The following is a 13,944-nucleotide window of genomic DNA, read 5'->3' on the forward strand; positions in this document are numbered from 1 at the left end:
ATCCTTTGTGGGGCCTTAAATATATAAAATAAGATGCAATGAAATGCAGTGAGCGTCTTGTCTGCCTACCTACACTCCAGGAAGCGAGCTCCTGCCTTTACTTCCACCCTCAGCAAATTTAATAATAAAATCAATTCATTTTTCTGTCAAAGTTTTTTTTAAACTTCCTTCTGAATCTGAAAGTTGCTGTGTCGCTGTCCCATACAGTGGTGCATGTCTTGTCCATGAACCTTCAAGTCAAAGTTCTGGTTCTCCCTCCAACCCTGCCCCTCCCTTTCCTCCACCCCCCACCCCCTCCTCCGCCCCCTCTCCTCTGCCCCTTCTCCTCTCCACCGCCCCAATCCCCCAAAACATGGTATCAGTGTCGTCGCATTTTAACTTTGCGGACTGGACTGTCCATTGCCCCGGCATCTCCCTGCTCCGGGGAGTCAGGAGGTCGTCGCCAGTAATTTTCGGCCGAACAATCGCTCCTCCTGCGGTGTTTCGGTAAAATCACCGATCGCCGGTTCTCCTCTTTGTCCATTTCTAAAATTCTCGGCCTTTGGGGAAGAAAAGGAGAGGAACTGGGTTAGTCTGGGTCACACACCTCACTGTTGCTCACACACAGCACTAGATAAGTCCAACACAGCCCCATTCTCACATCCCATTCACCATCAAACTTCCAGCCAATTCCATCCTGCCTGAGTTAGCTACGAGTGGGGAACGATAACAAATGTCCCCCTAAAACTTGAGACTCGATAATCAAATGCAAGGGTTATTAATACATTATTATTATAAAACTGTGACAGCCTGAGCTCAGGTACCTGCGGCCCCCCCATACCTGTGAGCAGCGTCAGGGTCTGCCTTGCGGTGTGACCGCTTGTGTTTGAGGACCACCTGGTACCGATCACTGGTCGGCAGCCTGTTCGGCATCTGAACCGGTAACATGGAACTAGTTAATGATTTCATATCCAAACGTGGGGCATCTGACCTAGTTCTGTAAGAAAAACATAGGTAGAAGCAACGGAAGAAAAATATTACACCCTGAACAACAGTTTGCAGGCTTTTTTCAGCATCTTATAAACATGACTCTGAGACTTTTTCTCCCCCTTTCCTCACACAGTTCATTACAAACAACTTGCATTTACACAGCGTCACGTAGTGTCCTGGAACACTTCACAATGGCGGAGTCTGACAACAAGCCGGGGGAGAGGGAGAACACAATTAAAAAGGTCTTTAGGCGGGATTTGAATGTGGGGAGGGAGGGGGCAAGGCGGAGGGATTGAGGGAGATTGTTCCATTGTTTCGGGGTGTAGTGGATGAAGGCACGGCCACTGATGATGGAAATGAGGGCACGAGGGACAAATTGGAGGCCAGAGCCAGCTAAGTGGAGGCAGCGGGTGGTGGAGTGGACCTCCACACTGCACACTTCTCTCACTCTTCCCTTCCTTCCACACTCTACAGGCTTTTATAACCCTTAAGCCCAGAGTCACTTCACCATGACCTGACACAGCGCTCTCTGCCCTTCACCAGCTGCCATAGCACCTCCTCACGGTCCTCAGTGAGAATGGATAACCAGGCGTTTATCCTCACACTCAGTGAGAATGGATATCCAGGTGTTGAAAGGTATATAAAGTGCTTACTTCCGCAGTATGATAACGGCCCTGCGCTCCTTGATGTCCTGTGGGCGGATGCAGTGAGTGATATCATCGGCTGCGTAGCCACTGGAAGAGAGAGAGAGAGAATACAGTTAGTCGGCTCTGCCACAGCCTGGGTCCTGACCACCACCTCCAGCAGGTCACAAAGTGAGGAATCCCATCCCAGGAGCAGGAAATACGCCAGATTTACAGTGTGTTCTGTACAGATAGCAGATACTGACTTTTTAATCTCCTTTAGAAATACCCTAGCAAGGCTGAGTGACTCACCCCACACCTCAATGTCAGTGAATAAACAGTGTACGAGCCAAGCTGTTACATGAACACCCTCCAGTACTAGTGAATCCTCTAGTTTAATGACTACCCTGAATGAAATTGGAATATTCAGACTTTCCCTCACCCTCTTCCCTGGGGGTATTTACGCGTTTCGATTACTTTTGCAGGAAATAACACATGTGTTCAGCCCCTCCACTGGAATATATCACTACAGAAAGCCAAAGGTTTAGTATGGAGAGTGTCAGAATGCACGGAGACGTGAGACATGGCTCCAATGTACCCGAGCCCTGCACATAAACCCACGCACAAGACAGCAGTGGGTTCCAGCATCTAAATACAGCTCCACCGGCCAACTGCGAGTGAGCGCCGTAGTGAAACATTGGCCACTGTGCAGATCATAGAATTAAAGAGCAGAAGGAGGACTATTGAAGAGGCAGCACAGACACAGTGGCCCCTTCCTGCCCTCAGCCCCACTGCCCCCAGCCATGCCCTTGCTCCACACCCTGTTATATTTACCTCTCCCTCTGTAATGGCAATAGAAACACTGATGATAAGGCCAGCACTGAAATCCAAGCCAGCCTTTCACAAGTAGGTTCTGTGTGATTTGAAAAATGGCTGAGACAAAAGAAAAATAACAAAAACCTTAACAAATGTTCATATGTCTCTCTCTCTCTCAGGTTATTCTATGGGAAGACTTGAGCAACAGTAATATTTTTGGGGCTTTCTGCCAATCAGAAGGTCACAAACTCCAGGTCACAATCCCCCCGGCATTAAACCCCATCCCCTCCACCCCCAACCCAGAGACAAGACAGGTTCGTCAATAACACCGACTGAAGCTAAGAGATCACCACAAATTTGTGGTGCCACATCCTAACTCAACATCATATTGAAAGCTGATCTAAAAGCTGCACGATCTCACCATTACACAATAAGACGTGGGTAAATTTAGATATTTTTAAATAAAGATGGAGTAATTAGTGATATTAACCGATGTGATTTGCCAGGTTTACTGGGCCTGAGGCGCCCTCCAGTGGTAGCTGTCAGTACTGCACAGGACTGGTTAATTGCAAAGCTTCTTTGCAGATAAAAATCATTACAAGCGCCCGGGCGGCAGCAAGTGATATAAAGACTGGCTGCTGCTTGCAGGAAACGGGAGGCACCAATCCCACTGAGTGGTGCAGTTACTAAAATGAGAATCCACTGCAAAGCTCCGCTCCTCTGAGAATCTCCTTTCACTCAAAGCGCTTCACAGGATATACTGTAAAGTGGATTGTGGATTTTTGTGAGCGAAACACAGCAGCCAGTTGCGCACTGCAGTTTCCCACAAACAGTCATGGAGTGAGGGACCAGTTTTGTTTGGGGAATTGTCACACAAGACAATGGGAGAGAAACTCCCTTCTCTTTTCGAATAATGCCACAGGATCTTTAACATCCACCTGAACAGGCAGACAGGTGCTTGGTTTAACATCTCATCCAAAAGACAAATTACTGAATACGGCAATCAATGTGCTTTTCTACCATCATTTTTAAAAACTCATCAAGTAATAAAAGGTAATTTTCACTGTTAGTGTTGGTCCTCAAGGAATCGCTTCCCCTGTAAATATCATCCACTGTAGTTAGCATAAACTGTGTCCAGGGGATCATGAGGAGGTACCAGAGGCCAACGCCGTTCATCCCACCTCGGGTTATTGATCGGAGGCTTGTCTTACTTAGACGACTTATGGAAAATGTTCTGTTTTCATCAGACAAACAAGTGGCAGGCAGTGCCACTCCTCCAGCACATTACTGCTACGATACGTAAGTGTTTCCTTTGGAATCTTAAACCTGCAACATCGCAGAACAGCAGGGAAAGCAAAGGTCCAATAATGTAAAAAGGCATGTCCCAGAGAGACATCCCGGCTGGTTTCATTCTCAAGAGGGGAGGAGCTGGTAAATAAACACGCTCGCTCCCTTATCAGGTTAAGAGGCTGCCTTTTGCCACGTGCAGATAAAGATTTAAGGGCATCACTGCTGCATGTTGCCATTAAACTAACTGTTTACAAACATTAAAACCTTGAATCATTCACAGAAACAGGATGGTGTTTGGATTCACCACAAGGACGCCACGGTTTGTGGTACAGTTAATCTCACTGGCATTACAGCAGCTTTAACCTGCAAATCAGCACATGGAAGGGTACAATTTACAACACAGAGCCGACATTGACAGACCGCCAATAAACAGGGCAGCTGCTGCATACAGTACAAGGAGAAGACGGGAGTTTATTCAAAGTTATATTGGGTTTCATCCCAAACTGCAAATATAACTCTAGGGGCATGTGCGGGTATACGTGCGCACACACACACACACACACACACACTCTCTCTGTTCATCTGGCAATCTAAAAAAAAAGTGAGAAACAGTGTGCTCTTGTTAACAATGAGAAACACGTAAGACACATCTGCCATGTTCCTGCCACAAGAATCTCCTTCAACCTTGAACCGCAGAAAAGGGAGCAGCTTAATGAACACTTCCTTCTCCCCCGATAAACTACACTTGATAAACACACTTCATTCTGGGCACATGTATTTTGAGCTGTGCCAATTGATCAGATCCTCTACAACAACAAAATTACATGTGTATAGCGCTTTCATGTCGGGAGGACGTCCCAAAGCGTTGGACAATCAGTGTTTCGGACCCAAGCTGGGGGTCGAGATCGGGGAGGGGGAAGGTGGATGACCGAAGGCACAGTCGAAGGAGGGTCTTGAGATGGGTTTTGAAAGAGGCAAGTGTGGAGGTGTGGCGGAGGGACTGCGGGATGGAGTTCCAGAGGGCGGGGGCACAGTGGCTGAAGGCCCGTCCACTTGCCAAAAAGAAAGTTAAAATGATTGGATTAAACAGACAAGTTAGCTGGTGTGGGACCAGACCAGTACAGCGCTACACACACAGCCCACCTTGCTATTAAGTTCTGACCTCCCCAGCAGGAGGAGGATACACAATGGGGCACTGCAGACTGTCAGGAACTAACACACTGGAAGCACAAGTGTGTTCCATTCACTACTCCTCACAACAAAACCAATTCATTCCCTGTTGGGTGTGTGGATTGAAAACAACACGCTTTCCTCGCTCACTCCCACCACACGCAGAGCTGCAGGCCAGCTACTCAGTCACTCGAATTACTCAGTTGCTCGAATTACCCGAGTGGACTGGCCTCAATTTGTCCATCGGGGGCAGGAAACTTGCTTCTATTCACAGATTCAACGACCTCCCCAAACACGATCCAGAAAAAAATCACAGCCACAAAAAGCACATTTGTTCCTCCTCCATCCTGTTTTAGAGTGAGGCAGCCCTGCACAGTATAGAGAGAGCGTACTGGGCAATCTATAATCTAATTAACCCATTCCCAGGAGGTCATCACACACCACGAAGGTGACGCCTGAGAATATACTGCACTCCTGGTACAGTTCAAACCCTCTGGACATCCATCTTATATCAGATTGGATGGAGCGGGAGGTTAAAGGCTGTCGGTGCACTCACTCCATGTCACTGAGACGAGTGGAAAATCACAGAAGAAAAAAGGCAATTTAGAAAAAAGAGGGTTGTTGAACTGAGGAATGTTTCAACGTAAGTCGCAGCTGAAGGAGAGTTCATAACAGAGTGCAAAAGTGATTGGCTAAAACTTTAAGGAAAATGATTATAGGTTTGGGAAAGGAGCAGACAAGTGGGATGAGAGGTTCTGGTGAAGGTGGGAGAGCGAGCATTAGCAGTGAAACCACAGGTTGAATAGCTTCCTTCTGTACCCAGGTTTACTTGGGATTTTGATGGAACTGCCACCTGTTGACCCCACACTTTACTGATGTATATTGCTGCCCACTTCATATTGAAAGGAGTATTTTCCACTGTCTGCACTTCACGTCCACCAACGGCTTCTCCACCAGCCCCCGCACTGTCATGTGTGGCGTCCCTCAGGGCTCTGTCCTCGGTCCCCTCCTCTGCAATCTATACATGCTCCCACTCGTTGATGTCACCTGCAGGCATGGGGTCAATTTCCACATGTATCCGGATGACACCCCAACTCTATCTCGCCGCCTCGACCCTCGACTCCAGGACCATTGATGCCCTGGTTAATTGTCTGTCTGACATCAAGTCCAGCGTGAGAGCCAACTTCCTCTAGCTCAATGTTGGCAAGACTGAGGCCCCCCTGCTTGGCTCCCAGCAGCATCACCTTACCTCAGCCTTTGACATTATCATATTCATGGTTGCACTCTTCACCTCACTGAGACAATATGAAACCTTGGGGTCCTTTTCGATGTTGATGTTGCAGCTATCCTTCAAACCCCATATTCGTACCGTGACCTTTCCCCACCTACACAACACTGCCCGCCTCCGCCACTGCCTATCACCACATCAGCCGAGACACTGATCCACGCTTTCATCACATCCTGGCTTGACTAAGCCAAATGCCTGCTCACTAGACTTCCCAACTCTTCCCTCCACAAGCTGCAGGTTATTCAGAATTCTGCAGCCCGTGTTCTCTCCCGCACCAGGCTCCGAGAACCAATCACCCCTGTTCTTGCCCGGCTTCACTGGCTCTCCACCTCTCAAGAGAATCGAGTCCAAAACTCTCGTTCTCACCTTCAAAGCCCTGCACGGTCTTGCTCCTCCCTACCGCTCCGTACCATACCAGCCTGTCCGCTCCCTCCGCTTGGCGGATACTGGCCTGCTTCAGGTCCCCACACTTTCCCGCCCCACCGTTATCGGGCATTCAGCACCTCTGTCTCAACTCTCTGGAAATCTATTCCGCAATCCCTCTGCCTCACCCCTTCTCTTGCTTCTTTCAAGTCCCGTCTGAAGACCTTCCTCTTCGAGCGTGCCTTCAGCCACCCTCCCACCTCCACTCCTCTGGCCTCCACCCCTCCTGACCCCAACTCGGCTCGAAAAACCCCTGACTGTCGAGTGCTCTGGGCATCTTTCCAACTTGAACAGCGCTATACAAGTATAATCTGCTGTTGTTGTAAATCACCAGCAGATATCTGGCTCCTATCCTCTGTATGGAGTGCACTCATCTTCCAACTCACTGCACTGGCCAGACACGCAGCCTCTCTGTACAGGAATGCTATAGCAAGGGAGTGCAGCTGCACAAATCACAGCGTTAATGTTGGTTAGGGGAAAGTTGGGAGTGCAGTGCAGGTCAACCAATGAGACCAGTGAGGGCAGGTCGGAAATATTGGAGCTGTTTTCACTGAACAGAGAAGGTACTTAATGTTAGTTTGTCAGAAATAACTCCAATAATTAGGACCAGCACCTTAGAAAGCAAAAATCTCCCCCCCCACAAAAAAAGTTTTTTTAAAAAAGAAGCTGCCAGCATGTAGTAGAAGTGAACCAATCTCTGGGTTGTTCGATAGCTTTGCTCTTTGAGCTAACACCATCAGAACCACCAGATTGAATTACTGCCTTGTAAATGCTAGCCATCTACAATCACATCTATACACGGTAACATTATACTGTGTTTAATTGACTTTTAACTTGACCTGAAGCCAATTTAGTTGCTTAAATAAAATGAGTTACACTGGTTAGCAAACACTTACACACCAGGAACCACCCAAAGTTCCCTCAAGATTACAGTAGCCAATGCCATTGACTCAGATTGACAATAAATACACAGGTTAAAGGATACTTTTCTCTCGCGCTCATCACTTTCTTTTGTAGCTGGGAAGTGGAGCTGACCATGTGGTCATCCACCCCACAGCATGGCTCAACTCCTCACAGTGATCAGCAAGCTGTGAGCCAAGACCGCTCTCACGCTCTCTCGGATATGAAGCTGCCATTGTCTGGACAAGCCGGCCTGAAGCCTGAATGTAAACAGACCTTGGTGACAAGGTCGGTGGATGTGAACGTCAGGCGAGTAAGATTCACCACGCTGACCTTTGGGAATGTGGGCTTCACTTCTCGCTGCTGCTGGGGGAGTGAGACACCTGGTGACTACATTACCAGAGGCTGAGGAATCTGCCAGCTCAGCACTGAGCCATAAGCAACTCCTGCTCTGAGCTGCCCCCGAGATCCCAGCCTCACAATCTACACCAGCAAGTAACTAACTGTGAGATTGCATGTGCCTTGTGCCTCCGTCCCATCATTGATGGCTGAGTTTTCAGTCATTACGCCCCCTCTATCCCCGTTTTCAGATTGCACCTGAAGACCTTCCTCTTCGACTGTGCCTACGGTCACCACCCCTGGTTTGGCATTGTGCTCCACCACTGTTAGGCACTCTGGGACGCTACCCTATGTGAGAGCTGCTAGCTATGCGAATACAAGTTGTTGCTATTGGTTCTTGGAACAGAAGCCAAGATAATTTTCTAAATTAAATGACTGTAAAGCTAACTTTAATACAGGGTTAATCAGGTTGTAGAGATACAGGCACTCTGACTCAGCCTCAGGGTGAGAAACAAAAAGGGCAAAAGAAATGACTAGTGTAAAAGCTATGCCATTGATCACAGAGGCAATTGTCTTATTGACATTAAGTCATTCATAAAACATTTCCGTTTACCAAATGTGTGACTCGTTTGTGAAAAAACACATTAATTTGGGATATTTACTTATCACTAAAGTGACTGATTCATACCTTGGCCCATCCATCCATCCACACTGCACAAGCCACCCGTCCGCACTGCACAAGCCACCCGTCCATCCGTCCGCACTGCACAAGCCACCCGTCCATCCATCCATCCCCACAAGCCACCCGTCTGTCCGCACAAGCCATCCGTCCATCCACACTGCACAAGCCATCCGTCCAGTCACACTGCACAAGCCATCCGTCCGTCCACACTGCACAAGCCATCCATCCAGTCACACTGCACAAGCCATCCATCCAGTCACACTGCACAAGCCATCCACCCAGCCACACTGCACAAGCCATCTATCCAAACTGTACAAGCCATCCAGCCAAACTGCACAAGCCATTCATCCAGTCACAAGCCATCCATCCAGCCCCACTGCATAAGCCATCCAACTTAAACATGGTGTGCCGACAATAAAGTAACTGTAGAGTCCTGTAGCTTAGTGGTTAGAGCACTCGCCTTACAAGTGAGACACTTGGGTTCAATTCCAGGCAGGGCGAAACCTTGGGCAAGTTTCCTTACTCCACACGCCTAATAATAATCCCTCCAAAACAAAACAATAATAAATTGGTCATTTTCAATCCACGACTGTTTATGGAACACTGCTGTGCGCAATTGGCTGCCGCGTTTCGCCCACAAGCATACGGTCAATTCACTTTACAGTATATTCTGTGAAGCGCTTTGTGACATCTAGAAGACATGAAAAAAGCTATATCAAATGCAAGGATTATTATTATTACTATTATTATGTATAACGACACCGGAGGGGTTGATGAGGCTGCAGATGGTATTTGCAGAGAATAATAATCCCATATAAAGAGGTCTTTACTGACATAAGGAAGCACAGGCTCCCAATGGAAAAGGCACTGGGCTGTTGTCTGTTGGAAGCCAAGATCGGGAAGGAGTAGTTGGCTCTAGTGAATCACACGGCCTCCTTTCTCGAGAAACGATTTGTTTTGTCAACTTCAGACAAATTCTATATCACTGCAGAACTCATTCCACAGTTTCCGATTTGATCAGCAAATCATTGCCTGTCATATTATTATTTTTGCTCCATTGGTCAGGCTAAACTCCTCAATTTAACACAATACCAGTTGCAGCCCTTTGGCTGAATCAGTGCTCGGTTAGCTAAGGCCACAACAAATTACACCAGCTCTGAATGATTGCTAACCTGACAGATGGAGTCAGAGGGCGAGACGCGAGTGAGTGGCACACTAGGCGGGAAGAGTGAAACATGATCACTCATGTCTGACGTCTCACTTTCCTCGTTCCAGTCAGAATTGTCTCAATTCCTGCTCTCAAAGATGGCCGGTGTGCTCTCCAATCACTGAGGCCAGCCTCTCAAAAACTATTGGAAGCAAGCTAGATCCATAAATGCTCTCTAACAGAAAGCTGGTTTTAACCAGAGGAATTGCTGGAATGTTTACCCACTGCAGGAATTTCCTCCCCCAACAGCAACATTAGAAAATGGCTCGAGCAGAAGCCTAGGTTCCTGCATGCTGGTGGAGGTAACCGGTATCGTGAAATCCTGATTTCAAAATGGTGGCCTGAGGGAGAGCAGCTTCACAGGGGAATATCGGGAAATTGGCCATCTTTGTACTGTGGACTGAGCCCGACTTAGGAGGAATATTAACCTCACTCTCCCACCTCCCCATTAATAACCTGAACATTAATAGATGATTGTGGCTTATACACAGTGGCTTGTAGGTGACACTAAAATGAACAAAATGAATTAGGCCTTGCTTAAATTTACAAATTAGGTTAATTATAAGACTCACTGTGAATCACTGCAACACAGGTATAAACCCTCACAGCCACACTTTACCTAACATCAGAGACAGCAGAATCAGAGCTTAACCTCCGAAGATACATGAGCGTTTCCTGAGGTAAGAATAAACGACAAGCAGTATAAGCAGCAAGCCCAAAACTCAATGAGATAGGAAAGGTCTGAGTTTATAGTCACGTTAACAAGTTTGGAGCTGGTTTCTTCAGCACAAGACAAATACTTCCGCTCACCTCGGGCACCACACATAGCCCACCCCAGCACCACCAATTCACTGTTAATGTAATTACTGTACTTTCTATTGATTAGTGAAGCACTCTGTATATTTACATACATTAACAGCTCAGAAATGGAAACGTAGATTAAATGTGTGTTCACCATCTCGCCAAGAGCAGGTCACATCTTTTCTGCTTCTGTCACTTAATTTCAGGCCAATTCTGGTGACTACATCCCACTCCATCATCTAAACAAGTAACATTTCCTAACAGCCTGCTTCATCCTGTGCCAGGAGTCTGACTCCAACATCTCAGAATGAGGAATTCCCAATCTAGCTGCGAGTCCAGATCTCTGACTGCGTTTGACCAATTGCTGATGGCTGCGTGCTTGGGCAGGGAAGAGAAACACCGCACTATCCTAAGGCTGATGGTCGCTGACCCAACTCTCTAATTCAATCCCAATCTCACACAAGTCTGGTGCTAAATCTCTGCTTTTGAGTGGTGCACAGCAAATGGGGAGGGGAGGGAGGAGGAGAGGGGGGAGTGTAAGTGAGAAAGGGTGAGTGGAGTGGAATTATTTTAGAAAGACCAACAGCATCGTAACATAAAGTTAACTCTCACTTGATCTAGGAGACCTGATGTATTACTGACTCTTAAAGGCTTTTCTAATTTCCTGCCAGGATATGAGAGCAGTGACTAGTCTGGTGCCCACACTGGCTGACTTTACATAAAGCAACCATTACAAACTTTCACCAAGAAAAAACTAATTACGGAGTTCATATCGACAACACTCATTGTACTGACTGGAGACGTCAGTAGGAAAAAAAAACGAAGATCAGCACTTTTATGTATAATGAAGATATAAAAAAAACTGGCAAGCTCCATGCGTAGAAAATAATATCCAGAAGTGAGTCATTCTCATATGAACGTTCTAGTGTCTGAGTTACAGCCCAAACAAATGCATAATGATGGACACAAGTTTAGGAAAGCCTCCATTTCACAAGTATCTTGAGTTCAAGTTATTAGAAAATTGGAGGAGACATAATTGTGATCCTCCAAGTAGTGCGTGTATGTGTGGGGGAAAAAGGGGGCTTTAAATACAGGGTCGAGATAATTCTATTGAAAAGTAGCAATTCAGACAAATAGGAATGAGAAGGTGTATAGCGCTCTGGGATTCACACACGAAGAACCATGGCTAAACCCCAGCAAAAAATAAAGGTTGCGTAATAAAATCTAAATGTGGAAAGGCACCTCACAGATCACAGCTGTCAGTGAGATTAATATAGTCTATTGAGGTCGATAGATTTCATTCTCAAACTTTTCAATATGACATAAATAACAAATTTATAACACTAAAAAATCCTATTTGTCCTTAAGAATATTCTTGCTCGACTCCAGACCCATTTTATTCATTTTCCTCCACAAACTACTATTTGGTTGAGGCAGCATCCCAACCCCTGGATTCTGGCTCTGCCAACACCATTCGGGAACTAGCAACGAGAAAATCTATGAAAGCAGCAGCGAAAGATTCCGCAGCCAATTTTTCGTTTTCACGGGAGAGTATTATGTTCTCGAGCCCCTTATGTACTTAAATGCTTTGAGATCCTCTATGCCCATATTCTTTTCACCCTGTCCTGAAAGACCTTGATTTTTGTTATAAAAGTTGAGCTAAGGATCGGAATCCTTTTTTCCCTCACTCTCATTGCATAAACCTTTACATAACTGCAAAGTGGATAGACTGAGATTGAATTAAATCTTGGTGCACGTTACCTGCAATGGGAAGCAAGAGTAGAACTGCCCTGATTTCATGACTTAAGTCTTTCTGGAGAATTGGGAAACTTCCAAAGTCAAACCTTTGATTATTTTACATTATGTGGTTAATAAACCTCTCATTCCCATTGAAAAAAAATCAATCAGCTAGAATTCTAGGTAGACAATATAAAAGTTGAACAACTTTTAAATGAAAAACTGTCTGCTGTGTCCACAAATATTCATGATCACTATTACGCAGCATAAGGAACACAAAGTAACTTGCACTCCCACTGATGAAGGAAGGTGAGATACAGATCACAAGATAGTTGGCTTCTTGATGGGCTGAATGGCCTATTCTGACATAGTTTCCAAATTTTCTTGACTGAAAGGAACTGATGGACTTGCATTCAATCCCTGAATGCTTTTAAATGTAGTAATTAATAACAACAACAATCCTTGCATTTGATATAGCGTCTTATCACGTCTTCGAGATGTCTCAAAGCGCTTCACAGAATATACTGTGAAGGGAATTGACCCGATTTTGTGGGCGAAACCTGGCAGCCAATTGCGCAAAGCAGTGTTCCACAAACCGTCGTGGGTTGAGCGACCAGATTATTAGGATTTATTATTTTTTTTGAAGGAATTATTACACCTGTAAAAGCGACCCAACAATCGGGTTCCTACCACTGCTGGAGGCGTGTGGAGTAAGGAAACTTGCCCGACGTTTCTCCCTGCCCGGGAACCGAGCCGAACCGAACCCCGGGTCTGCTCGCTCGCAATCACGAAAAAACACGAAGTTACAGGACTGCACATTAAACTCTAAATAGTTAAGTTTTATTTGTGGCAGCAATGCATTCTGAGGAGATTGCCATTCACCTGAATCTGCACATGAGTCTCTGTCTCCACCCCCCACCCCCCCCCGACTCACCTGAGCACAGTGACACTCCCCCTCCGGACGGGCAAGAAATAGACGGGTTCCGAGACCCTGATGGGTTTGAACTGAAACTTGCAGCCGAAGCAGAGAGCCGAGTCGCTGAAGAAAGACACGGACACGATGGGTCTCTCGAAGATGTGGATGGGATCCACGTGGGACACGATGCAGCCGCCGGGCTGGTAATCGTTGATGACGGCGCTGTTGACGAAGCCCTCGGGGATGACCCGGTGCTCCACCAGCTTCTTGATCACCAGCTTGTGGACCCACTCGGGGATATCGTCCACGTCTCCCCGCGGGTACAGGCGCTCCTGGCCGGGGCCTCGCTTCTCCAACTGCGAGCCGTACGTGTAACCTTCCCCGAAGAAGTACTTGTTTCGTAACGGGGCCCTGTCCACCGTGTGCTCCCGGTACAGGCACTTCTCGGCCCGCGACACCACCTCGTCGATCTGGTTCTCGATGTCGGTGCACTCGTCCGGGCTGAAGAGCCGCACTTGGCGGATGTCGTGCTTCACTCTGCGCGCCTCTCCCTCGTAGTTGTCCTCGTAGTCGCTGTGGTCCTCGGGGCCCGGGCCCAGGCCGCACACGCCCGGCGCCGCCGCGCACTCCTCGGCCGCCGCCGCCTCCGCCTCGCTGTGGTGCTTGCGCTTGCGGCCGTTGCTGTAGGGGGTGGCGGTGGCCGCGCGCTGCTTGTCGCGGTGAGGCGACTGGAGCTTCTCCCTCAGGTCTGCGTAGCCGCCCGCCGCCATCTTGGGCCGCAGG

General features: G+C 47.4%; 1 protein-coding gene across 1 annotated transcript; it reads right to left on the reverse strand.

Annotated features, from left to right (window-relative positions):
- Nucleotides 1-302: 302 nt before the first annotated feature.
- alkbh5 (alkB homolog 5, RNA demethylase) lies at nucleotides 303-13,931 on the reverse strand. Its single transcript, XM_007911284.2, has 4 exons — nucleotides 13,180-13,931; nucleotides 1,623-1,703; nucleotides 821-976; nucleotides 303-539 (listed from the first exon to the last, which is right to left on the reverse strand). The coding sequence occupies exons 1-4, from the start codon at nucleotides 13,929-13,931 to the stop codon at nucleotides 359-361; spliced, it is 1,170 nt and encodes a 389-aa protein (XP_007909475.1). The 3' UTR covers nucleotides 303-358.
- Nucleotides 13,932-13,944: the final 13 nt, after the last annotated feature.

The sequence above is a fragment of the Callorhinchus milii genome, unplaced genomic scaffold, assembly GCF_018977255.1.
Source record: "Callorhinchus milii isolate IMCB2004 unplaced genomic scaffold, IMCB_Cmil_1.0 Scaffold16, whole genome shotgun sequence".
NCBI classification, from domain to species: domain Eukaryota; kingdom Metazoa; phylum Chordata; class Chondrichthyes; order Chimaeriformes; family Callorhinchidae; genus Callorhinchus; species Callorhinchus milii.

Bases quoted from the DNA above. Each gene is read 5' to 3' on its own strand.
- alkbh5 (XM_007911284.2), bottom strand. From the start codon at position 13,931: ATGGCGGCGGGCGGCTACGCAGACCTGAGGGAGAAGCTCCAGTCGCCT. The intron at 1,704-13,179 runs GTGAGTCGGGGG...TCTCTCTTCCAG, and splicing joins GGGAGTGTCACTGTGCTCAG to TGGCTACGCAGCCGATGATA. The intron at 977-1,622 runs GTAAGCACTTTA...TTTTTCTTACAG, and splicing joins GCCGTTATCATACTGCGGAA to AACTAGGTCAGATGCCCCAC.